Source organism: Enoplosus armatus, chromosome 10 (genome assembly GCF_043641665.1).
Source record: "Enoplosus armatus isolate fEnoArm2 chromosome 10, fEnoArm2.hap1, whole genome shotgun sequence".
In the NCBI taxonomy this organism is placed as follows: Eukaryota; Metazoa; Chordata; class Actinopteri; order Centrarchiformes; family Enoplosidae; genus Enoplosus; species Enoplosus armatus.
In genome coordinates, this window is record NC_092189.1 from 17,911,715 (window position 1) to 17,938,986 (window position 27,272).

Sequence of the window (27,272 nt, forward strand, 5' to 3'; positions counted from 1 at the left end):
CTCACTCGTACAACTGACACACAGGAATACAGAGAACACACTCCGAACACATTTCATCCAGTCACCCCAAAGATCCTGAATACTGAGGAATACTGACTGAAGACCATTTTACATCTTTAAGTGTGTGTGTGTGTGTGTGTGTGTGTGTGTGTGTGTGTTTTTGTGTGTGTGTGTGTGTGTGTTGGAGAGGGGTCACTGCACCACACACATGGAGCTGCGAGGGGGGTTGACTGTCCTGGCCACGGTGTCCTGACTGTAGTTCACAATGTCTGCCTTCACCACACGCTGGAAAGGTGGAAAGATAAACAGATAAACACACATGGAGTTAAAAAGCTGCCACAACAATACAAACAAAGATGTAAATGATCTCAAGGTTAAATGTCAAAGTACATCCACCCAGCCACAGAAAAAATGAAGTCCCCCATATTTTACAACTTCACAAAGACTTCTAGAGAGCGAGAATCTATACTATAAATGAGATTAACTGTTCATTACAGTGAAATAAAGCCTATGTACTTTATTAAATCAATAGTTCAGGAATAGACGTCTTTGGAAAGACACTTCTTTACTTTCTTGCCGAGCGTTAGATGAGAAGATCGATGTCACTCTCATGTATTTATGGTAAGTATGAAGCTACAAGCAGCAGCTGATTAGCTTAGTTTGGCATAAAGACTGGAAGCAGGGGGAAAGAGCTAGCATGGCTCTCTCCCACGGTAACGCCTACCAGCACTTCTAAAGTTTACTGATTGACATGTTATACCTTGTTTGTTAAGTTGCAGTCTTACAGGGGGTTATGAGCCAGACTATTTCTTGGCCAGGTGGATGAACTTGCCAGACAACTAGCGGAGACTCCAGGAAGTCTTTATGCTAAGCTAAGCTAACCGGCGGCTGGCTGTAGCTTCATATGTCATGTACACACATGAGAGTGAGATCCTTCTTCTCATATGGTTGTGGCAAGACAGCAATAAACATATCTCCCACAACCATTCCTCTAACATTTTTTTGTACATGGCTCAAAATGCATGCAATGATTTCAGACACTGGTCAGTATTTTTGGCCACCCCCGCCCCCAAACCGGTCAGGAGGCAGTTGGAGGTCAAACTGGAGTCATGTCTGTTGCCATCATGAAGGTTTTTCTCACTACATCACTCTCAGCCAACTCAGCGAAACACACATAGCTTAGATTCCTAAGACTTTAGCAAAATACTGTCAACTCTATGATAACACAACGCAACAACTTGACTCTATTCGCCGGATGGGTTTCTCTACATTTTCTACCACAGGCACCAGGTACATCTACCATGACTGCGATATTCACTACAACTACAAAGCAACTGTTATTATATCTGTGTAACTGTGGAGACATACTTCCAGCTACTGAACAGAACATATTTTGCTTTGCTGGTTGTTCTCTTGTCTAATTGGGCCTTCGTCCTGCGGGTAGTCCACCAGCTCAGCCTTCACAATCCTCTGAGCAGGTTCAACACGGCGGAGCAGCGGAGAGAGATTGAGGAAAGCAAAAGGACAAGGACCGAGGCGTGGGAGAGGATGATGAGAGGATGAAGAGTGAGAAGAATGGAGACCAGAGACAAGTAGGGTGAGGACAATGAGTAGGAAAGGATGAGGAAGGCGTCACAGAGTGACAGAAATGAGAAATGTAAGAAACAGACAAAAACAAGTGAAGCATGACATCAATGTGTACAGATAGATATCACAACCAACCCAACAGTGCATGTTGTGGAAAATCCAACTTTAAACCAGAATTACTGACTTTAATTATTTTAACTATGACCCAAAAATCTCCCGTCGAACTCGAGAAACAAAGGAATACACTTCAAACACTGTGAATTGAAGCTGTAACTAACAATTATTTTCATTATCGTTTAATCTCTTTATTATTCATCGTTTAGTCGATAAAATGACGAAATTCAGAAAATATGCCCATCACAATTTCCAGTAGCCTGTTGTGATGGTTAAAAGGTTAAAAGATAATACGTTTATCATACAAATAAAAAATAAAAAAATCACTTTTGACAAGCAGAAGCCAGACAATGCTTGGTACATCTTTTAAACGATTATTAGATACACTTTCTATTAATCTACTACTACCATTAATGAAATAATTGTTTTGGTAATACTGTAAATTGTCCATGTGATAGTAGATAGTTTTACTACTAATAACCATGAATAAATAATCATTGATAAAGCCAAATATTAAATAAAAGTGAAGTTATGCCTGATGTAGCAATATAAACCAAGCAGTATTTGTTCTTCTGGGTCTTTTAGACACTTTATCCCATATTTCTGACTAATGTGCAAAGTCTCTAGCTATTTTATGGAAATCTTTTACACCTTTTAGAGCATTTTGAAGCTATACTTTGTACGTTTTGACTTTTCCCTACAGTCTACCGGGGCAGCTGTTAAATTTTAGGAACACATATGCTTGGACTTAACCGTGAATTCAAGTTCAGATTAGCCTACATTTGATCTTAGCGGTGCAACAGGCTGCTGGACTCTTGCAGCATAACCACAGAGGAACAGACCACATGGCTGAATAGCAGGCCCTGGTTGGCTGTCTGATTAACAAGCTGCCGAAGCCTGGTGTCGGAGTCACTGAGTGATCCGCGGCCTGCTATCTGATCCAACAGACAGAGGACCATGACGGAGAGGGCTGCCAGGCAGATATAATACTGTCAGGGGTTATGACCCTCATGTTCAGCTCTCTAGAGCTGACAGCTGATAATGAGGCTTCGCTGGCCCCACGGCTAGACCCAGAGCCATGACCTGCTCAAAGCCTCATCTCTATATCCATGACACAAACTCAGTGTGTCATTCCTTCACATCTCCAACATTATAATATATTGTCTTTTTAAGAATTTGTATACAGTGTCTTTCTTTCTAGATGGACAATTGACAACATAGAGCTGTAGATCTGTAGAGCAAACTGGAAATGAAACAATTGAATTGAACTGAATTTTGGTCTGCAACTATTTTAATGTCAAAGTTCCAGCTTCCCAAATGTTTTCCTGTTTTATATCATTTTAAACTGAATATCTTTGGATTTTTAACACAAACAAGATATCACTTGGACTCCGACTTGACTCTCTCAATTGATTGAGAAAAAAATTATCTGATTAATCAATAATGGAAATGATAGACCAAACCAGTAGACAGTCAGTATGTATTGAATGTGTTCAGAACGTGGCATATCCTCAGAATTTAACTTTTCTTGATTTAAAGTTTGAACTACTGTTGACACAAATATATTGATGAGGAAAAGAAAGCAATCACTCTCACACAGCCGTGAAATGAGATTCTGTATTGTACAGTCCTGTACAGTCTTGAAGTCATATGTCTCTATGAGCTATGGCCACCATAATGAGGTCACTTTACTGTAACAATAGTATTTACTTATGAAACTGCATCACACTGTCAAGTCTGGTGTGTTTCTGTCAACTAGTCTTAGCCTTTTTCCATGAGGAGCAAAGTGGATCCATCCACTCACCCTGCTTGATTAGCCTGGATTAAAGCACTTTGCTTTATTGACAGAGCTATCAAGGGAGGGGAGGAGGAAGAAGAAAGTGGATGGACAGCTCCATTAGTCGATGGTCGTTTTCAGTTAGTCAGCAGCAGTGTTGGTGATGGGAGACGGGCTTGAGAATTTGGCCAGTCCTTCCCTTACATACTCTCCCTTCTCTGAGGGTCCTGACCTCTCTGTGGCCCCCAGGATCATCAACCACTACCCAGCCAGTGTGGCTCCAACCGGTCATATCAGACCCAGGATTAATGCCTCTGGGGGAGGTGACCTTGTAAATCCTACAGCTGCCACCATTGGGCACCTTAGTCTGGCTGCCAAGCTGAGATCCTGTTTGGACCCAAAACAGTGGGAGATAAACCAAATAAATCAGACAGCCAATCCTAACCTCCTCACCCCTACAACTGCCTACCTTTAACCTCTGACTTCACGCGTTAATGTGGTCAATGTGGGTCTATTTACAGATGGGCAGTGTCAGTGGCAGGTAGACCATCACAGGAGGCAGACGTAACAAACCCATGTTTACACAACAAAAGGTCCTTTACAGTGTGTGGTGACCTCCTTTGACCTAACACACTCACGGTGACCTCCCTTAAGTTCCGGCATAACATTACACTTAATGCCTGGAGAGAGGAACCCGGAAAAATCACCAGCTACTTTCACTCTTTTACCATTCAATTATACATTTAAGAGCAGTGAGATCTCTCAACAGTGACTGGTTAAATGCAAAGCAGAGATAAAAAGTGTACATTTTCTATCCTAGTTAGGAGCAAATAAGCCATTTAAATGTGGCTTAAGAGGTGAAATTTGAGAGAAAGACCTTGATGCCATTATGGCTCACCTGGGACTGCTCTATTTCTGCTTTGTTAAGCTTTACACCAAGAATCTCGGCAGCCACTCTCTGGAAACAAAGGTACACCTGGAGAAAGAGATAACAAGAAAAACAGGACATGGTTAGTCTTATCAAAGTCCCTCTGTCCTCCACATTTTAATTGTGACTTATTGAATCAGCTGGTACTAACCGAGTCCCCCGTCTTGGCCGACACAAACTGACTGATGAGGCCGTTCTCTTGGCAGAAACGCTGGTGCTTGTCAGCCTTCACTGTCCTCATGTGCTCCAGGTCGACTGTGGACGAAACACAGCATGGCATGTGAGAAAACTTACGAAAGATAGGTAGATAGATTTATACGGTGGTTATACTGCACTCTCGCGGGGTTAACTGTCACGTATCTGAACATAAACAGAAAAGGATAACTGTTTACACTTGAATTAAGATGGAAGGGGATCTGCCTAGTGTACAAGCGTAGTGCACATAAAGGCATGTGAAAACAAAGCATAATTCAATTGTTATGTTGCTTTCAAACCCAGCTGCAGAGTCTACTGATTGTTGCATTTTCTAATTCATGGAGGGAGTCATTTCAGGGGGTTTGATTGTGGACATGATAAATTCAGTAGCCCCGAGCTTCCATTCCCAGCTGGTATTAAAGCTTGATGCGACACATTCCTCAGTGTAAACCTAGTACAGTTGAACCCTGAAGCCATGAACCTCTATTTGACCCGAAACAGACAAACCAGCCCAGCTGTGGAGAAATGCTTAAGAAACAATACGTGGATGACCGAAGTCTTCAGGCTACACTCACAGTGAGAGTGTAGATGGAGAAAACAGTTTGACTTATGAGTGTGCCGCCCTTTAAGGTGGGCACACAAGCCCAAGAACTGGGACTGTCACCTTCATGCTGATTTACTGTGAGCACACAATGACAGCACCTTCCTTTTTAGCTATTGTGATGTGCATTTGACTCCAGTGCAGTGATACCGGGCGCTTTGCTTCTCTCCTTCCTCACTATGGGGTCATGCTGGGGTCGATGAGGAAGGTCACCTGGGGGTCTTGCTGCTGAAAGCAATAGCTTCGCTCTTTATTTCTGGCTTTGTGCGGAAAGACGGCCACGCCCGGTATCTGGTGCATACATGTCTATGGTAGCTGGAGGAGGTCAGGCTACTGTACGGTGTTGCATTTCTCTCTTCCCCCCGAGTTTTATTCATTGTGTGAGGTTTCATTGAAGTTGTCAAGGATTTACCCCGTTCTCATGCCCCTTAGTGTGTGTGTGTGTGTGTGTGTGAGGGAGGGTGGGGGATAAAGCTAGAAGCAGAGAAAGAGAGAGAGACAGATACATTACGAGGAAGAAATGTAAACAGTGCACTAATCCTGTATTATTAATATCTCACTAAGTCATATGACCCAAAAATGTTAAAGGCCAATCCACAGCCACAAAAAAAATACATTTGGAAAGAATCATTTTAGACTAAAACGAATATTACCATCATCATAAGTGACATATAAACACAAACCTTTCTGGGCAAGGGCAGACACTTTCACAACTACTCAATGTCCAGGGCAGACTGTCATGTTTCTGCCCGTGCATAAACATAGCTGTCTCATAGGCGTCAGCAGGTTATTAATTCCAGTCATTAACAGCGGAGGTACCCAGCATGCTACTAGAAGTAAACACTGCTAATCCTTTGGATCCTGCACACTTGGGAAAGGTTATCAATCATGTGTCACAGTCAGATTAGCCAACGTTAACATAGTGGCTCAGGAGCTGAGGAAGGCACGTTACTGTAAGTAAAAAAGATGTACAAGTGAGTGAGGTTTCTGAATCCTGCCTGTGGTGGGTATGAGCATCAAGGGGAGGGGAAGTTTAGAAGTAAGCCACAGAGACAAATCCAGAAAACAGCAACAAAACTAGAAGAGGCAAAATTCCTGAAGTGTGCTCGCTTACGCTGAAAAATGCAGGTGCAAACCCTCTAAACAAGTTCATAGTATTAATGTTAATTGTTTGCATACGAGATGTTAAGTATGGATGGTAAGTCGACACTTAAAGCAGTTGAAGTGTCAGTTGAAGTTGAAGCACTGACGGAGTATGAGGTGTCTGTTGAAGTGTAATCGCTGAAGGCATTTGAAAGTTTTGTTTCAAGTTTAAACACTGCATAGCAGCTTTTCAGTTTAAAAGTCCTGAATGTAGACTATCTAACAGTTGAAGAGTAAGCACTGAAAGCAGTTGAGTTGGCAGTTAAAGTGCAAGAAATAAAAGCAGTTGAAATGTCAAACTGTAAACGATGAAACAATCAGAATCAGAAATACTTTATTGGTCCCCAAGGATTAGATTGTAACAGGCTGCATGCACGGTCGGCGCATGCACGCATTTGATATTTCAGTTAAAGTTGAGGGAGATAGTTTCAGAGATAGTTGTGTATTAGTGTATGCGCTGTAAACCCTGGTTGGTTGTTAAGTGAGCAGTGACAGCAGTTGAACTATGAATTGAAGTGTCAGTTGATGTTTAGCAGCTGCAGTTTTAGTTACTAGCTGCTTTCCATCTGCAGCCCCTGGGAAGGTTGGTTTGCACATTAGGTTTTGTCCAGTTGTCATGGAATTATGGATGTTAAAATTTCCATTTTCTTCTGAACATTTTAAGATTAAAGTGCTAAAAATAACTTCTACAATTCCATGACAACTGGGAAAAGGTTAAGATCATATGATAGGAATGAAAGCCCCAGAACATCTGCTAAATGGACCTCATGGTTAGAATCAACATATATTATAATGGATACCTACACCAATATGCATAAAAAGACTGCATGTTTTTGGTGCAGTTCATGGTTTGTGAACAAGTGCGCAGCTCCTTTTAGTCACAACATAATACTGTAGGTGGGCCCACATTCTCACATAAAAGAACTTTGCAGCATGTGGCATCTGTCTGTGTAAACTGAACACAAGACTAATCCCACAGTTTTAGTGTTTTGCTCCATTTTTCTCCCTAATGTACCCATTTCTACTTATCAGGTCAAAACAATCTTCCTCCGATGATCTGGTTTCCCTCCATTTCTGTCAAACTGTACATCAGCTTAACAACCCCTAGGAAGTGACTGCAAACACGAAATAAACTGTTTAGGCCTCCGAGCGCATGGAGATAGTGGAGGGGATCATCACTCGTCAAGAGCGATGGCCCTCCCTCGCTCTGGTCACCATCAGTGTTTGTTTAAAAGGTCTGCCTGTCATTGCAGTGAATTACAAGACAACAGTTAGAGATTAATATCTGGCGGATAAATTAGGCTTTTACCGTAAATAACTGGTTTGTTATTGCGGTGACCTATTACATAAATGGGACCACAACCAAATGAGAAGAAAATATGGATGTTCTTCTCCACAAGTTAGTGTCTGTGGGGATGTCAGCTAAGTTCCTTCATGGAAAGAATCCTCTCACTGGCAGACCTGATTATCCTGAAGCCAGACAGACTTGGAGAGGTTTTTTATGTCACTAAAAAACTTGAAATTAGTAAGGAGGTTGGATTTTGGTTGGATGGATCTGCCTAGAGCATGCTTTTAAACCAATACCCTTACCTTCCCTGTAAAGCAGATAGTGCACCAACTGCCAATGACTGAAATTAAATAATGGAAAGTATCCCAGTTGCACAAACATCATATCCTGGCTTCAGAAACCTGGATATGTCCTTATCCTGGTTTTGAGAAACCTGGTTATGCCAGCTGGAGTACTCCGATAGAAACTGGGATACTGTGGCAAGTCAACACCTTATCCAAGTTTCTGAACATTCTCTGTTGATAGAGACATCAGTGGCTGAGATGTTGAGGAATCAAGACACCCCTGCACAAACATGATCAGAAACCCGGATACCAGTTTTCTCATTTTCCATGTGAAAGTCATATCCCAAGTAAAATCAAAACCAGGGTAAGACTTGTGCATGTAAACGTACTCTTTGTAACCTTTGAAGGAAGAAATAACATTCTTCCTCTTAAAAATGGAAAAAGTAATGTAACAGGCCTGTTTCATAACTTCGGCTAAACAACTGCAACTGTGGCCACAAGTGACAATTACTGGATAATGCTAATGCTAAAACATAGTGAAACAGTGGCACAAGTAGAAGAAATTAATAAAATCAGCAGACATCAGAAATGTCCATTATAGGGCAGTGTCTACCTAAGGTTTGTTAACATTAGCTTACATTGGCCACCATAAGCTACTTTTATTGATGAAAACAAGATTTAATTTCAAGATTTGTGTTATTTCTTCTTTAAAAAGTTACATACTCTCGCTTTAAAGGGGAAAATTCACACCAGGACCAAAAACTGGCAATGTACCTTTTGCATTTCCAGACACATTATGTTATTGTTATTCTCACTGATACAGTAACAGGCCAAATGTGGATAATGTACAAATTCGAGGATGGATTTTTCCTTTAGAGATCACCAATACATACAAAGACACAGACGAAACAACAGCTCTACGTTGGCTAACCAGCCCGAAATCCTACACTGCGCTGTGTGATCCTCAGTGGGCTTTTTAAAACCATGCTGTGATAACAGAGACACCTACTTACTGTTCTACCGGGTCGGCTGCTGGGGACCAATTGGAACAGTTTATCCAGCGAGCAACAGCCAGAGAATAAGCTTGACATAACACAGTTAATTGCCGGCAGCCTCGTTTTAAACTAAACAGCAGTTGGTGCAGTGGGGAGTTTGAGGGCTGAGGGTGGAATGTGTGAACTGTGTGTGTGTGTGTGTGTGTGTGTGTGTGTGTGTGTGTGTGTGTGTGTGTGTGTGTGTCTGTATGTGGTAGTAATGGTGGGACGTGTGTGTGTGTTGTCAGAGACTTTGGGGCTCTGAGGGGTCATATCACATTAAGTGAAAGTTACAGGGTTGAGCCTAATCAACCCCAGGGGAGAGCCTATCACTTCCAACATTACCTCACACTACGCCTTTAAGACCCTGTTAAGAGGGTTTGCCTCAGTTTCCCCTCAATGACGACCGTGAACCAATTCAGACTATATAGTGAGGGAAAGGATTATCAAAACCAAATCCAACTCCTAATGGAATGACTTACAACTGTCTGAGCACATTGTTCACCAGGAACCACTAAGTTTAAAAACAGAACTTTCTCTGCTGCTACACTCTGCTTTAAAAGTCAAATGAACAGTGTTCTCAGTTCTGAAGCAGAAAAAGTGCTTCTACTCACAGCGGCCTTTTACATGACTGCATCAGGACAATGTCCTCACATGTTGGACTTTATTTATCATAGCGTGTTGAGATTTCGCTCATAATTGTGCTTTTTATTCCAGACTTGGCGAACCATCTCTGTCCATACACTGACAGAGTCATTGGTATATTTTTATCTCTGAATCCATTCTGAGCAAACATCTGTCACATCTCTGCAAACTTAGCTTAGAGTTCATCCTGGAAGATGGACAAAAAAATACACTTAAAAAACACTTTAAGTTAATATTAAACTGCAAGAGTCTGAAAAGCAGCAGAATAATTTTCCCTCAAAGCCTGATAGCGAACAGGAAAAGATTAATTGCAAGTGACATTTTATTTACCCTTAAATTTTCCAGTACAAGATACAGGGAAACCTTTACTAGCTTAAAAAGTCCATAAAAGTATAAAGAATTATTCTGTGTGATGCCTGATTGAATTAGACATTGATTTAGCTTTCACAGCACAAGTGCCTAGTAAAACGAAATGACTAGTGGAGTTTATGTGACGCATTTAAATGATTGGGTCCAACTGGTTTACATGACATGGAGAGAGCTCATAAAAACGGCACGTTTTGAAATATGAACGATGTGATAAGTCTCTACCTATATTAAAATATGGATAACACAATGTAAATGTGAACAACTACTTTTCTCCTTCAAAAAAGTACTGGCTAGTTCCCAGTTTAATTGTTTTTTTCAGAAATACAGTATCATACAGAAGTGTCAGAGAAAAAGTTGTATTTTCTTTACTCTTCAGACACTATGCAGTCATTCAGAAGTCAAGTAACTATGCAAACGGCACATTTCATTAGACCTTAACAGTGTAGGTATTGTTTACACGAGGCAATGTTTATTTTTGGAGGACTGGAACATCTAAATTGAATGCAAACGTACCTGAAACTGAAAATGATTTTAATATTAACTTTCGCTTTAACAGACTTACAATTGAGGAAATCATAATTCGTGCAACAGTACAGCTGCAAAATATTCTGGCAGTCTGCAGCCAATTCTATACTGCTATTGATGACATTGGACATTGTATAACTGGATCTATGAGAATTTAACTTGTGCTGGAATAATTAGAAATATTCTGCATATTAAAGTTTGAATACAAGTAAATAATATTATCATGGCTTTTCTGAGTGAGTACAGACAGATGAAGTGCTGTTAGTAGCCTGGTGTTGTCGAGGTGAGCGGGGCCCGTGCAGGAGTCCTCAGGGGGATCCTGACAGAGACAGAGCGCTCTTTGTGCTGCGGCGCCCCTGCCCCGGTGGCCTGAAACGGGCCGGGACCGTCAGGGGACTCGCTTTCCACTAGGTCAGAAGTGTTCTGTCGACAGCTCATTGATCACAGCTCATCTTGTCATTTGATCGTTCTTCATGAAACGATGTGCAGACACACACACGTGCAGACACACATGCTCATATACACACACGCGCATTCACACTTTCAAACATAATCAGATACTCCACAGCGGCTAGTAAAACAATGTGGTCTTCCTCCCCGGTCAGGGAATGTAAAACAGAGAGTGTCCAGCAGTAGCTCTACAGGCAGGGAGAGAGCTGGAGTGCCGAGCTGTCACTGCTACAGTAAAACATGGGGCCGAGGGCCTTGCAGGCTGGGTTAACAGGCTCCCAGGACTCGTGAAAAGTGAACAAAAGGCCCAGTTCTGAGCTGACCGCACAAGACGCTACCCAGGGTTTCACTGGCCATGTCCTCCAAGCTCTCCTGTCGCTGTTAAACTAAGTGGTCTTTTATGGGCAAGCAGTAACACATGCCTCTGTGAGCCGGCAGGCTAACTATGAGCTATAATAATTATACAGAGCACAGGGGAGCCTTCGTAATTGTACGCATAGCATCACTATAAGTCTATTCATAATTATAAAGTCTTCCTATGAGCAGTGATGCGTTGGACGGGCCACAGCAGTGAACTGTTACACGGAAAAGTGTGTTCTGCTCACGACTGCCTGAGCAAATATCGACCAACTTCAAACCTGAAGCAGGAGCAGGGTGCAAAGACAGTGATGTAATATCTCACACCACTAAAAAGTAGATTTAGCAAAAACGGAGGGGAAAATGTATGTTGATATTTCACATACATTTATAATATATGCCTGTGGATCCAGATCAATCGGTTATTTACCCAACGCTGTGTCAGCAAGGCCCCTTCCAGGAATTCCTCCATATCAATGTTGTGGAGCAACGGAGAAATAAAGTACAGCCTGAGCGTGATGAGGGTTCCAGGCTGCACTCAGGTCAGGTGGCTAAGCTGTGCTGTGCAACTCAAATGGCCCATGACTTGCCACACAAGAAGGTATGCGAAGACTGATCATCTACTGCATGTGCAACAATATTTGCTTTATGGATGGCTAAAATGAATGAGGACTTTCCATGTTTCGACAGGCATGAGAGTCAAGAGAGATGAGTGTAGGGACGAGAGCTGGGTCTCGCAGCAGTTATTACAATTAAATCTTAGCATTGAGTTCATTTAGTATCAGAGCTGATTGGCACTGGCTGCAGTGCTCTGTGTGGGAACGACCACCTATCAGCCACCTGAGTAGGCTTAAACAAACCCTAGAAAGTATTTCTTCATCACTGCTGGACACACGTCTCAGCATCTGCCGCTGTTATTCTACACTGACTTATCAGCCGCTGTGTAATACAGCTTTAATTCTTTAATCATCCCTCTGTATCCTCGTTGTAACCTGACTCTCTATTTCCCATCTTTTCCAGACTTACAGAAAGACAGCAGCCTACAGTCAGTGCGGTTACTGAGACAATTTGATACACACGTCTGCTCTGACCCTTTACCTTTAATAAAAAGGGAAGAGAAACAGGAAACACTGGATTTTCTGTAAACTGTAAACATTCCAGATCTTTACCCAACCATACACCGTGCCTTACTACGTCTATATACTGTATATATAATGTTTTACAGTGTCGAACCTGTGGTCGCACTACCCACAGTGCAAAACAGACACTGCTGACGTGTTCATCCCCTCTATCTGGGGAGGGGTGAGGGTGCCGGGTAAGAGTACTGGGCTTTTGTCCCACCACATGTCTATTGTGGCTAAACCTTTCCCTTGGGGGCAATTAGGACCTTTTAGTTTGTTGTAAGAGGACCTAAGTACGAGTGGGTTGAGCCAGGAAAAACATTTTTGAGCTAAACCAAAAACAGAAGCGCATTGAGCTCCTCTGCGCTCCTGGACTTCTGAGCATCTCTCTATTAAGAAATGTGCAGGCCTGCACTGAACAGACAGGAACTGTGGCAGCTTTACAGGGGCAGGGAGGTGACGGGGGTGAGAGAGCTGGGGAGGGGGAAGGCTTCAACTGCACCTGAGGCCTTGCCAAGACGCCAAACAACTCAAGACCAACAATGTTGGTGGCAAGGTCATGCTTCACGAGAATCAAGAGTTAGGGGAGATCCATGTTTCCCTTTAACTTTCACATGGCTGGATGGAAAACTGGGGAGAGAGAAGTGCGACGGGTAACGGTATGCGGTGAGATCTGCCGTAGCGTGCAGAAAGCAAACATATGCATGTTGTTTAACACAACAGAGACATGGAGCCAATGAAAAGACATTACTGTAAGTAAAAGCAGCTACAGCAGAAGTGTTAGTCTACACATGTGAGAGATAAGCGTTAAGAGTAGGTCTAAGTGTGTGATTGAAAGAGTTAATGTTTGCACAGGGATGAAAATGAATGTGCAAGTGTGTTTGAGAGATGGTGCAAGATAGGGACTTAGAGAAGAAAGAAAGGGGAAAGGGAAACAGAGCAGAAGAGAAAGACAGGTAAGACGTAATTGAGTGTACAAATTCTCTTCATGCGGGGACCTTATCTCCCTACAGAAGGGAACGTTTCCCATGGCAGGCCTGAGTGGATCGGCAGTGAACAGTGTTAGAACCTCTGAGCAAAAAGCCATGAGTGATGAGGAGGGGTTAAGAGAACTGAACCCATTTAAGTCACCCAAATAAGGGCTGTACAAGCCCATGATGGATGCTCTGGAGTTCCTGAGGGAGAGAGCGCTAGCAATGGGAAGGGTGATGGGTGGGGAGCGAGCAGGGGTCCTGCGATCCCCACTTAATAAAAACAAATTGGTTTGATAAACGACACAAGCTTAATGTCTGCAAAGAAATATGTGTTCTAATTTTGAACAGTAACATAAGCCATTTTAAAATGGTGATGGTCCCATTCAATGATAATATGACACAAAAACATGCAAAATATGGATTAGGGCTACTAACAGTGTGCCATATTTTCTATATCAGTGACTTTCAGACAGTCTCTGACAAACAGAAACAGGCCAAATGCAGCTGTTGTTAAGCAAAGAGCAACAGAATTTATCGTGTGGAGCTCTTTCAAAACACACAGCACTTATTAGTCTACTAAAAATGAAACACTTGAGTGGTGGAGGAGATGACTGCGCAACAAGCCAACATTTCTCTTGAGAGGTTCCTGTGTACCATACGGTGTTACACTGGGCTGCGCTGTAATAAACAGTTATAGTATGTTTAGACAGACCAAGAGCTTAGCATTCTTCCATTACCCATGTGTTCCCAGAAACTCCACAAGTGTGTCGCTTCACCTCAGCGCACGTTTCTCTGTGAGTGTCTGCGTGTGCGTGTACATGCAGTTGCATAAATAATTGTGTGTGCATATGTGTGCCCTCAATAAAACATTTCATTGGCTTCCTCTCTGAATTGTTACAAGTAGTGCCATTATTTAACACAAGGCTCTGGGCAGCATGTAGAGGGCATGGGGGTGCAGCATACTGGTGCTTAACAAGCACACTTAACCCCAGCCGGCCATGCTAAGCCGAAGAAAGGAAAGGTTGTTCCCCAGCAGTGACATGGCACAGGAGGGTAGTCAGGCCAGGGTAAGGAGAGGAGGGGACAGCATCATTAATGAACCAGTCTGGTCCATAGGCTCAATTACCGTACACTGGGTAAAGAAGACAGTGTTCAAATTAAACTAGAAGGCAGGCACGGGGTAATTCAGGGTAATTCAGGAAGTTTAAGCTCAATGTATGTGGTAGCACAGGTACTGTTAGTAAGCCAAACAGAGTCGCATTTGATTGTAGCCTCCATGTTGACTCTATGTTAAAAACAACACTTTTATAATACTGTAACAGGTCTTTTAGTAGATGTAAAAAAAAAAAAGCTGCATATGTATAACTCTTTCTGCTCTAACCAGCAACTACAGCTACTATGCACATGACATCTACAGCCAGCGTTCACCTTAGGTTTATCTAAGTGGAAACATTAAAAAAAAGAGTGGTGAAACACCACAATCTCCCCTAAGACAAGCCCTCGCAGAGACATACATCTGTAGTGTTTTTATAAGCTCCTTGTTATGTCTGTACTTCTATTTCGGTTGTCACAAACATGTTGCCTCACTCAGTCAGACATCATGGGAACCATTTAAAATAAATCTAAACTCCTCTCCCAAAAGAATGCTGTGTATTCATATGTTGTTGGTATGTGCTAAGTATATGTAAGTTGTAGAAAAAAACAAATATGCTACAATACAATAAAAGGTTAGAAGCTCTTCAGCAAAAAAAAGTAAAACAAAAATGTAGGTGTGCATATTTCCAGCTAGATAGCTAGACTAACTCTCTTCAAGCTCCCCGAAAAAAGAGGAGTCCATGGGAAGGTTCAGGGATTCATAAAGTCTCACATGGTAATTGATTGCTCCTAGCGGGGCAATCTGTGTGGGATTTTCTTTTTCTTTTTTTCAGCCTGTTGGAGCAAAAAAAACACACATGGGCCATTCTCAGCAATAGAGCCATTAGGGGGAGAATGACTGTGCGAGAGTGGGGGTGAGGAGCCTGACAGCGGGATGAACACTACTTAAATATTACAGTACACACACTCACCCACACAACCCAAAACCTAGCCTAAATACAGAGGCGCCCACCGTTAAAGCCGGGGCATTAGGAGATGCAACGGATGCGAAGACAAGAGAATCTGCTCCAGACAGGCGAATTAAACCATGACCTGTGGTCCCACGTTGAGTAACATTAGCGAGAGCTTCCTGTGAGCAGGCACCACTCTGTTGACCGTTCATCATCACCCGGGAAGGTGGACAGTCACCATTACACACACACACACTGACGCCCCACTTTACAATAACACGGCGGCAGCCATGACTCCACATCTGTCAAGGGGATGTTTAAAAAGAGTCATCATTATTACTCTTTATTTTTGGAGATAGGTGGATGGGTGCAGGCTGATAGGAGGAGAGCCGTCTGGTTAACGTCGAGTTCCTCTCCTTAACCAATGACTTAGGACAGGAGCGCAGGCTCTGGCTGGGGATGGGGGGGGGCAGACGGGTACTGACTGGGAGGGAGGGTGGGGGGGCACAGATAAGCGGTGCCCTAGGTCCATTGGCCCGGGGATCTTAAATCATCGTCAGTCACTCCCCAGAGTTCACAAACATCAGCATTCCCATCGCTCCAAAACCTCACTCTCTTATCAACTGGCTTATCGCGCCGATCAGTTATCTGGTGCTCTAACAAACACGTCTGCTACCATCAAACACTCACTCCTCCACGCACAAACACAGACACGCTAAATGAAAAATGCGTTGGGGTGAAATGAATAGAGAAAAACTCAGTCCAATAAATCTAAGATAACCTAATTTAATTTGCAGCTACTTAATAGAAATGAAAATAAAGCAATTTCCAAACTTGATAGACTACACAGCTATGTTTTCTCCCTGCTGAAAAACAAGGAGTTAATGTGTGTTTGTGCATTTATGTGTGTGTAATTCTCACTTTTGTTCCCAACCAGGGAGACAACAGGCTGGATATCAGATTCCTCATTGGCCTTCTTCACCATGCTGAACCAATCCTCCAGATTCTCAAAGCTCTGGTAGTTGGTGATATCGTAAACCAGGAGAAGCCCCTGTGTTGGAAAAACATACAGGAACAATGTTGACACGGTCCTCAGACTTTGATTTGAGCAGCTCACCTCTACAACCCCTCGCTTGGAGATACAGGATGTGAGTACACAGCTTCATTTCATATTCATTCACCTCATATTCATTCATATTAACACGAGTAATACTGAGGGAGCAAGGGAACAGTAGGTGGCACTGCTCCTCTTCTTAGAGTAGGGGACAGACTCACACCGAAGGGGACACACTCACTACCACACAATCTGAGGTAGGTTCACTACTATTATGATCTAAGTAAGACTGTGTGAATTCACATGGATCTGTTTTAAACTTAAAGTTGGGGTTTGTACATTAAACAGTTCCCAGTTTTGTAAGGACAGTGCAGAATAGAGGTGAGGTTTGGTTACCTACTATCTGAGCCAATGACTGAAAGCTGTCTGCCTAAAAACATTTTCCTCACCACCGTATGCAACAACACCAGAGCCATGTTTGAGCAAACAGAAGGGGCTGCTGCTTACATGAACGCATGAATTAATCAAAGAGTAAACGCAGATACGAGAGCTGACAAATAATCACATAGCTCAACTATCCGCTATCACTACTTAAACTTTTGCTGGAAATTAACGTGAGCCAAGGTAAATGTCTCTACTGTTACTGCAGGATACAACACGACTGAAGGGGTGTCTGTTGCTTTTTGTTCGGCAGACACGCACTGTCACAACACGCAAAGTCAGTGACGAAAGCTTAGGCCTCTGACAATTACTGCGAGTCTCTCCGAACAGCCATGATTGATTACAGGACGTGCAGTGCTGAACAATAGGTGTGAAAGTTGCATACAGCGCTGACGAGAAACTCCCTAAGCAAAGTGTCGTTATGTGGCTATGATGTACGACATTTTGCTTGTGAAGGAGAGAGACAGTAAAGGAAGTGCTGCAGACAGTTCACACTATTAGGGCACAGAAAATGCAAATATATATATATTTTTAAAGCCAGGTACATTCAAGGAACAGAAAAGAATCTCCAACTAATGTTTGTTTAGCGTCTATAGACAAACATGACAAAAGTGTGTTGCGTATAGCGGTGACAAATTGTCGATCTTTCGCTACAGTCTGGATCTCGGATTAGACAAACCATTGTCTTTAAGTAGGCCTCTTCAAACAAGAGACACTCTGGAGGTGACATATAGCACTCATCTGTAGTAACACGGCTACCTGTGGACGCTGATGTTGCTGGCAGATGTACAAACTAGTGCACACAGACACAAAGTACGGTGTTTGCAGAGACTTCTGTCATTTTAATGAACACATTGTTGAGTTTTCCACAGGACAAGCATTAAATGAGAGTAAATAGATCAATTAGTGGCCTATTTTTCCCTCCACTCCTAAGTTCAATCAAACTAGGACACATTTACATGTTTAAGAATATAGTTTCTTAAATATTTGTATTGCTCACAGTATCGACCTACAGTGTGCAGTATTATCAACATTTGTTCAGTCTGACACAAAACATCAAAATGTCAAAAGACACGCTGATTTTTAAAGCTCTATTACGCTCACTGTGAATCCAAATGACAGTTTATTATGATTTGGCTCCAAAAGGAAGGAGTGGCAGGCTCTGAATGAAGCTACCAAGGCTGTAATAATAAGCCTGAGCAGAGTCACCAATACAGGAATTGGAAACTAACTAACTCTTCCTGTGCTTTCAATTGCCATTTCACAAATATCTACCGCAGTTGGTTTGTACATTTACACATTGACTATCCCTCCTGAGTCTACTGGAGTCAAAGTATTTTTGCTTCATGTTGGAGGAATAAAAGAGAGCAGAAGAGGAAGCTGCAGCACAAATCACAAATGCTACAATAAGATTGTTAGGCAGAAGAAAGTGGCAGCACAGGATTTGGTGTGTCTTTGTGTGTGACCTTACATGAGCTCCGTATACATATTTATCCAGCATCTTCCCTCCTAACGTTTGGCCTCCAATGTCCCACACCTGCAGGGTCACGTTCAAATTGCCTGCAGCGGAGAAAAGAGACAGAAATACCTCCAATATCAAAAAGGGCTGACATTTAAATGTGTACAAATCAGCTTTATAAAAGGGGCCATAGATGTTTCAGAGTTTAGATTCCCATTTTCTTTTCTTAAAAATGCTTTTGTCTGCTAATCAATTAAATAGAGCAAAAGAGTGATAATGCTGCAATTTGTGGGTTTCCATATCGGATGTTTTTATCCTTTTTAATCATTAACTTGTTTGTTTTAACAAAGCTCGTAATTCTCAGGAAATAACGAGTCAGCTGTAACTGGAACCTGCATTTTGGGTGAGCGATTTCTATAATAAAAGTGAATGTTGTTGATGTACATAATGGAAACAATAAATCAGTGATTAATCTTTCATGCTAAGCGCTCTTGCCTGGCAGGTCACCCACACCTCACATCCAAGAATATCCAGCCCAGAGATTGAGGGGGAGGAATAGGTACGCTTACCCTCTAATTTAAACATTCTCAATACCCTGGCAGTAAAAAAAAGACTTCTTATTAGCCTGTGAAGAGCTGTTTGCATTGTGCCATATCCTGCCAAGTTAGGAAAGTGAGGTGAATTATGTGCTGTTAAGGAAAATAGCAATAATTAAACACAAAATAAGAGGAAAAGAAGACTCTTGTCCGTATGCCTGTGGAAAGAGAAAGAAGGAGTGAATGAGAGGGAGAGAGAGAGAAAGAAGGGCACAAAAACCAAATCCAAATGAATATTTTCTTCCTCTGGAAAATGAAAGGGGTGGTTGAAAAAAAAGTCAAAAAGAAAGGAGGAGGGAGGACCAGACAGCGAGGAGTTTATGTTGGTGTGATGAGGGCCCTGCGCTGGGCTGGAGCGGCGATGGGGAGCAGAGCGTACACTGTGGACACGGCTGGACGACTCAACCCCTTCATAAGTCCCCTTTTTAAAGCAAGGGAAGGAAACGCTGAGGTTCACAGTCACTACATCTAGACTATACAGTGTCAATGTAAAGCTACATTGAGGAGTGCAATGAATAGCGGTTGCTTGGTGTTATAAAGAGCCATCCCCACCCATCCACCATGCTTGGACACTAGATTTATTTATGTTTCAAAGATTCACGCTGACTCAACAGAGCTGACATTTTTCTGCTTAGGCTTTGCAAGAAGTAGAAACTGCGATTGTGAACCCGACAGACCTTAAAACTGATAACGAGGTCAGGAAAAAAAGGCAATTTGATAAGATAATTATCTTCTTAGTGTGACATGAAGAGGACGCAGACAAAGCAGCTTTCCAAAGTTAGAGTTTGACAGAATTTATCAAGCAAGAGTTTCACCTCTAGTCAATCCCCTTCACCGCCTGTACCTCATTGGTTTGGCAGAGACATCTGGAAGAGGTATTGTTATAAAAAGCACACACAGAGGAGGCTGTTGTGTGCCAGTCGGCCTCGCCTCACCTCTCCCTGCGTTGGAAAATGTACATTAAGTTTGACAAGCTGGGCCTTCATGGTGAGAGGGGCCAACGCTGGCTATAGGCTACTCTCCCCCCTGCTGCAAAAGACGCTTACAGCCCCACAGAGACCCGGACAGCCACACAACCTCTCCAATACAAGGCAGGGTGGGGGTCCTAACGACGTTTGGGACCACCCAGCTCGCAGAGCCACCCTCCTCTTCATCAGCTCATCAACACCCAATTCCCCAGAAAATGGGTCATTTAACAACTCCGGTGTTGAAGCCAGTGTTGTTGCTGTCCCCGTGATACAGACGTACAGTATGAACACTATATTTAAACAAAGGTAACAGTTTTACACTCCAGAGATCATTGATTGTTTCAGGAAAGAAGCTTACTGGAAAGAGAAGTCGACGATTAACAGCATTTGTTCGAGTTCGCATTAAGGAGTTGAGCCCAGCCTGTGCTTATGGTTGGCTCTTTTCATCCCGACTCCACCACAACATTTTTGGGGGTTTAGTTCTCCTAAGTCTCATAAGCTGAAACTGACACAAAATCAAAATAGAATCCTTCGGCCAACTCACAAATCAGCATAACTTTTACTTTTAGCACTTAATTTGCCCTCGCTTAATGCTGTTTTATTAGTAATGAAAGAATGGAGGCACTTTGCAGATTTCTGGAGCTTAGGTCTTGGCAGAGTTTGTCATTTAAAATGCTGAAAATCCCCATTTCACATGGTAGGAAGTAAAAATGGAGTGCTTTCGTCTAAATATAGCATTAGTCAATAAACATTTATTTTACAGATCTAAGGGGGACACAGAGTGTGGCTTTATTTCTGCGGGTTCAACATAAACAAACAAGAACATGAATGTTTTATGTGGTGCAGGACAAAGATCAGTTGAACTTGGGGATCAGCGATATGGATATAAAATGTTAATGTATTTACTCTGTACTGTGCCCACAGAATTATGAGCAAGGCTCGCCCGTTTGGACATAAGCTGTCCATTGGCCTTGTGGAGGCAAAAAAAGAAAAAGTGTGCTGTTTGCTCTGGAGAGAAGAGCCTTCAGAGTGAATAAGCCTGAGAAGTGGCAGACACTCTACAATGAGGAGCTACCAGAAAAGACACATTCAGCTCCTGAGTTAACCTGAAGAACATACTCTGCCTGGAAATGGTAGGACAAGAAAATATGAGAAATAAAAATATGGCAGAAAGTGATGGTGGAACAACGGGCCTCTTTGTTGGACTTTCAATTAATATTCTGGATCTTTTTAAGACTGACAATGTTAAATACACACAAAACATCCAAAACCTTAAGGTCGGTACTACAGTATTAGAAACAACCACTCAGTAAAGCCTTAGTATTTTATTAAATTAACAGGTCTGCAGTCTGCCACTGTGTGCTTGTGCAACATGAGAGTCTGAGCTGAGTCTCCGAACAAGCGAGCACTCCCAAAAGATTATGAAGGTGTCTCACCTGGAAGGCTTATTCTCTTCAGAAAGAAATCCAGGCCGATGGTTTGTTTGTACTGTTTCCCGAAGGCCTCCTGCGCAAACCTGGTGGTGAGTGATGTCTGAAACAGAGAGACAAAGGGAGAGACACAAAGAATGAGTGCCAGAACACCTCTGCAGCAATCAACAGGACTAACAATATGTCATTTAAAGCATTAAAGTGTTTTAAAAAGAAAACGCCTTGAGGATAAAGCTGAAACCTTGATTCTATGCATGTCATCTGCCTAATAAACAATATTCACATATATATATGCATAACATAAAAACCAAGTCAAAATCACAGCGTGGCTCAGGGCAAAATGCAAGATACTGCAAAACTCCTTCCAGAGAAAATATACAGTATATTAAAGAACTTCCTGAAAAGGTGATATTTTGGTGGTGAGATGTAGAAAAAAACTTTGATTTCATTCACACTGACCAAATGCCAAAGTAAGCTTTTTACAATATTTCATTTTCTAATACTTCTAAAAAATACAAAGGTATAATTTATCATATCACAGCACTTGTGATTCTTTTCCACTATAGCGTGCAGCCATAATTCTTAGGCGATGCAACCGTGAAGTATGCGGACATTCATTTCATTATTACGAATCCATTATAAGCACCTTCAAAAACTTTGTGATTGACTGAAAGGTACGCTGATGTAATTGTCTGCCTCCACCTCTGCTGTCTCACCACTCGGCCGCGGTTCTGACAGTGAAAATCAACGTGAATTACAAAAACAGGTGTCAGAGTATGTGTCATGTCTAGAGACTGTAGACCTAATAATTGCCACAAATTATAAAACCTCCATCACTGTCACTGTTGTGTTTGAGGAGGGAAAAAAATAGCATGTTAGGGGCTCTCCTGAAATCCATGGGAATCCATAGCACAGGCTTGACATGCCAAGTTTAATTCATTTTGATGGATGAGGATAGGGAAAAACATAAAGTGCTGAATGTCTATTAGCTATCTTTAGAGCAGTGTGCTTACATAAACACAACAGAGAAGTGAAGCAATGGGATTCCCTGAGTGTTCATGTGGCAGCAAATGCATTTTAATGTGGTACTTGACAATCACTGAGGTTTAGAGGATTTCAAACTAAATTCTTTCTTTCAATCCACTAAGCTTTCACTTGAGCCTCTGCCCTTATCTACCTCCATTCATGCTCAAAAGCTTTAGGTTTAGCCAAATAATGTTTCAAATAAGACTGGATTTCTTTAAAATGGCTTGAGGGAAGACACAATGTAATATAATTAGGAAAACCCTCATCGTGGTTTACTCAAATGTTCTTCAAGTAAACAAGCGTCTATTTGGCTTTCTCTAGGTACTGATTTGTCATTGCGGATGTCAAACCTTTATGTTTATTCCAGCTTGGATTTGAAAAGATATTTTAATTAAACCCAATGAATGTGTAATCCTGACCTCTGCCAATGGCTTTCTTGATTAGCATTTCCTTGGAGGTGCAGAATAAACTTGTATCCACCTATTTCTTTTAAAAGTTCACTAACCTACAGACTTTTTTAATCTCAGCCTGTGGAGCATGTCACAGGCTCAAGAGTGACTGAAAGATTACTAGAGGTGACTTACGCAACAAGGAGAAAATCGGCCATTTAAGTAGCCCAAACAATCACTGACAACACAGGAATAACAAGCTCGGACAGCAAAAATTTATTCCACATGCTCACGTTGGCCTAGTCGGCCATTTGTCTTGGCATTCCAGTAGCTTGGCTCTCCTCCCTCAACGTAGTCCTTTTTTTCCAACGTACAATTGGAACTAACCAGCGAATGTAAAAGCTGGCGTAATCCTGACACTCCAACAGAGAACAGCACAGGGTCACCAATGATACCAATGCCGGGAAATGGGGGAAGTTCTACTGAAACAAGAAACTGGGAGAGAGGGAAAAAAATATGGCAAGCTGACTTTGTCCATGTGATGCAACTCATATGAGAGATGCAGTGCATTCTTGCAGCATTGTATCAAAAGTGGCTCTTAATTCTCCTTAAACAGCTAAGACAGATATAAATGTTGGTGTTCTGTTGAAGAGTTTGACTGTAAGTACCATTGCTGGGATGCAGTATACAGGACCTGTACCTAAAGCTAATTTTTTCCCATATGGGTAAGATATAGCATATATTCACAAAAACTGAGTGGCTTTTAACTCAGGTTGAAAAATAGACCTGTGTGCAAGTTAGGCCCAGCACCTTAAGAGCCTGGCTAAATGTGAGACTCCATATTTTAAAAACATCTTGCTCAGGTGGACAAGCCTTCCCACATCTCCCTATATTTCTGAATGGACAACCAACCACAAGCAAAAATACCGCCGAAAAAGCTGTCCAAGAAAAACTGATCCGATTGCAATTTGCTGAGCAAATTGACATTAATAAGGGGGGAAACGGCATTCAAGATGTCAGTCAGTGGTGCCTGCTCAAAATGGGGGGCAGGGCTCCTGTTTTCTGCCCAAAACAGACAAGCAGGTAAGTCATTCAGACAGTGACGAGCTGACACCTGGCAGCAGTGTGAGGAGGGTTATTAATGTAGCGTATCTACTGGGAACTGAGTTGTGTGTGTTCTCTGCCCCTCCTCCCCCAAAAGAAAATGTCTACTTTCCAGAATGAGAACATTCATTTTTCTCATTGGGTCTCACCATTACTGCTACATTCATTTTCTTTCTCCCAGAGGAAGGAGAGATTAGTTACGAAAGGGGATGTGTAGCTGAAAAGCACTTGACGTCCCTGCCTTACATTTACTCTCATTCATTCGGGGATTCGAGATGCAGTGAAGAGGAAACACAGCTGAATTGTCATGACAACCTCTGTGCTTTGCTGCAAATAACTGTTTGGTGTGACAAGAAAAAATCCTCCTGTTACGGATGTAAGTGAGGCCTTCTAATCTATATCTTTGAAATTACTTTAATTAACACACTGAATTATTCGGTCCAGTAGTTTTGAAAGGAAACCCAGACTAACAGAAGTCCTAAAGCTTGTGTAGATTTAGCGAGAGAGATAATGCACTGACAAGAGGTATATTTGTTCACAGTTCAGAGATTCATCAAACAAAGTCTTCACACATGACTCTCATGACTTCCCATTGTTATTTTATTCTATCAAATGAGAAAACATAAATATTTCTCACAGGGGCTGTCCAGACATAATTTTCTTAAATGGGGCCTCACTCTGGTGCCAAATGCATATGGGGGTCCTTGGCCAGGAGAAGAGAGGTACACTGACGGAAAACAACCACCAGCTGCAACAGCCAGGATAAGCAACTGTCATACACTGTATAATACTGTACAGTGCAGTGTTTTACCCCAAGTTCACTGAGCTATAGCTGCAGCCCTAAAGTGTATGACAAATGTAAGAACTGTAAAAAATGATCATCTAGATATACTTCCTATTCAAAACAATTATGAGAAACATTTTCTTTAAACAAACTATTATAAAAGGGACAATTTAAGTTGATGTTATCTGAAAGGTGTTACTCGTGTGTTACTTATTGTCTGTTTAATTTGCGCACATACGTCTCATAAAACATAGAAACAGGCTATACAATGGTCAACAGGTATGACTACCTTATAATTATATATATATACATTATATTATACATTATGATAAGCCTTAGCCCTAAGCTTACAAAGGCTCCACACCAATAATTAACTTGGTGAGTTGCCAAAATTAGAATGGCAGATGAAAGCATAACAAAACAATAACATATAATGTGTTCAGAGTGTAAGCCTATAGGCTCAGTTACTATAAAACACAGCACCACAGACACATAGCCTGCAACTACATTCAAAGGCACATGGAGTGTGGATTAAGGGCTGGGTAGACTTAATAGGTTTAGAACAACAGATTTGTGCCAGATTCAAATCCATAATGCTATAGTATCTTTAAGACAGAATAAAAACTACAGATGTCCATCAACTTTGTAAAACAAGCCAATAGATTTCCAAGAAAATGTTTTTAAAGTTGTGACTTTTACAGTTCACACTACAGAAACAGAGAGCAGTTCTTGCACCGCTGTTTGTTTGTCTACTAATCCTAACATTTATCTTTACTTTTCCATGCAGTCATTACAATGTGTGATTAATACTGAGTTACTGTAAGTTGCTATTTTCAGTCCACCTTGCGATGTTAGAAACGTTATTCCTCCATGTCCATTATCTTGTATTTAGGTTTAGATTTTTCAGTATTTTCTCATACAGTACTCTCCTCTATCAATAATTCAACCATCTCAAGCTCTGACTGGGATGAACACCGTCATCCTCAAGCCGAGATCAGTGTGGATGGGCAACCTGTTGTTAGTAGTAACACTGGATGCCAAAGATTTTCTAATCTAGTTGTTAACTAGTTTTGTTACATTCCTTAATCTTATATAAACAATATGGCTACGTAACTACAGTAAAGGTAAGGTTAGATAATAAAAAGAATACAGTTTGCTGCCCACTTCAAGCATCTCTACCCCTCCATGTCTCTCACTGCAAACTATACTGACATCAAGTGAGCCACAACATCCCAGATGAAATCTTATCAACCTCCATCCACCGTATGGACTTTTTCCTCACAATCTAGTTTCTTGAGTCTGAGCGTCTCCTCATGTAGATTACATCTGAAATAACCAAACCAACCTGCTGAATTATATAAGGTAACTTTAACTTTAACATAGTTAGCCCTTCAAACAATTCTTTACATCTATCTGTACAAACATAGGTTTTATGTATGACTGGTGACTGAAATCATCAGTAACTGACCATTTTAACAAAAAGTTCTATCATTACTCCTCTTTTTTTTTTTTTTTAAATATGGTAATTATAAAAAGAAAATTGTGTCCACCTGTCCCTGCCTATCCCTTGTGCCATTAGTACTAGCACAAGGGATATACTATTAGTACTAATACTATTCCATATACGGTCTCCAATGCTAATGAGTAACGTTTTAAGTTGGAGTAACTTGCTGAGGAACAATGAATGAAGTGCGGATATTCAGTTAAAAAATAAACAAATAACAATACAGTGTTTATGTGCTAGGTAAGCATCACAATTCAATTATGCTGAACTGCTGACTTTGATAAACCTGGCGTCCTAAAAGGGGACATTTACTATATAATGCATGCTATAGTGTGCTATGGCCAGTCCCTTTTACAGTAAAGTCAGTCCCAAAGCTGGATATCTGTCTATCTATTCATTATCATCTAGTAGTATTTTTGTCCACTGGCACTGAATTAGTGACTGACTCGTTTTTTTCATTTAATTTTCTTTTGCACTTTCGAGACAACGTATATGAGCTCTATTTTAGTATGTTTTTTTCCTTTAAACATGTAAAACACTAAACAAAGCAAGAACGTAGAAGGTAAGAGTGTCTAGACTATAGTTATAATCCTAAATGTCAACTATGACATTATTTATATCCCGTTATGTTGTCTTGTTGTTATTGTTAGCTATGGGTGGTGTTAGCTAATAGCCAACTTAGCTACATTAGCGTCGGTCGCCATGGTGACTGTGAAGACGGTGCAGCGTCAGGATGAGCAACGTAAACAGCAGGATACTGACTAACCTGTAACAGACAATAAGACACTGTCGGTGTGGAACATTTAGACCTGGAAATCTATCTTTGTCGGTAACGTTGAGCACGTCTAAGTTCATATGTGTGTCTGTGATGGTCTCACCTTCCCACACGCACCGTCTCCAATCACTACAATTTTAAGCTGCCTGTCCTGGCTGTCCTCCTCCGAGTCCGACATGACGCTAAAATGTGTTCCGACTGTATCTGTGGAAAACCGAAACACTAGAAAATAGTCACAGGCTGCTGAATGTAGATGTCAAGCTAATCACAGATGGATTAAACGACTGTGGACTGGGCAAACAGAC

At 41.7% G+C, this 27,272-nt stretch overlaps 1 protein-coding gene across 3 annotated transcripts; it reads right to left on the reverse strand.

Annotated features, from left to right (window-relative positions):
* Positions 1-27,223, reverse strand: rab28 (RAB28, member RAS oncogene family). 3 transcript variants are annotated; one of them, XM_070913497.1, is made up of 8 exons: positions 27,071-27,223; positions 21,392-21,488; positions 18,404-18,492; positions 16,359-16,488; positions 4,558-4,661; positions 4,377-4,454; positions 209-285; positions 54-75 (listed from the first exon to the last, which is right to left on the reverse strand). In XM_070913497.1, exons 1-8 carry the CDS (start codon positions 27,143-27,145, stop codon positions 54-56), a joined length of 672 nt encoding a protein of 223 aa, XP_070769598.1. In that variant the 5' UTR covers positions 27,146-27,223. The 3 variants fall into 3 exon arrangements, with proteins under 3 accessions (XP_070769597.1, XP_070769598.1, XP_070769599.1); XM_070913496.1 differs by having other exon boundaries at positions 1-285; XM_070913498.1 differs by lacking the exons at positions 54-75; positions 209-285 and adding an exon at positions 1,375-1,470.
* Between the last annotated feature and the right edge of the window lie 49 nt (positions 27,224-27,272).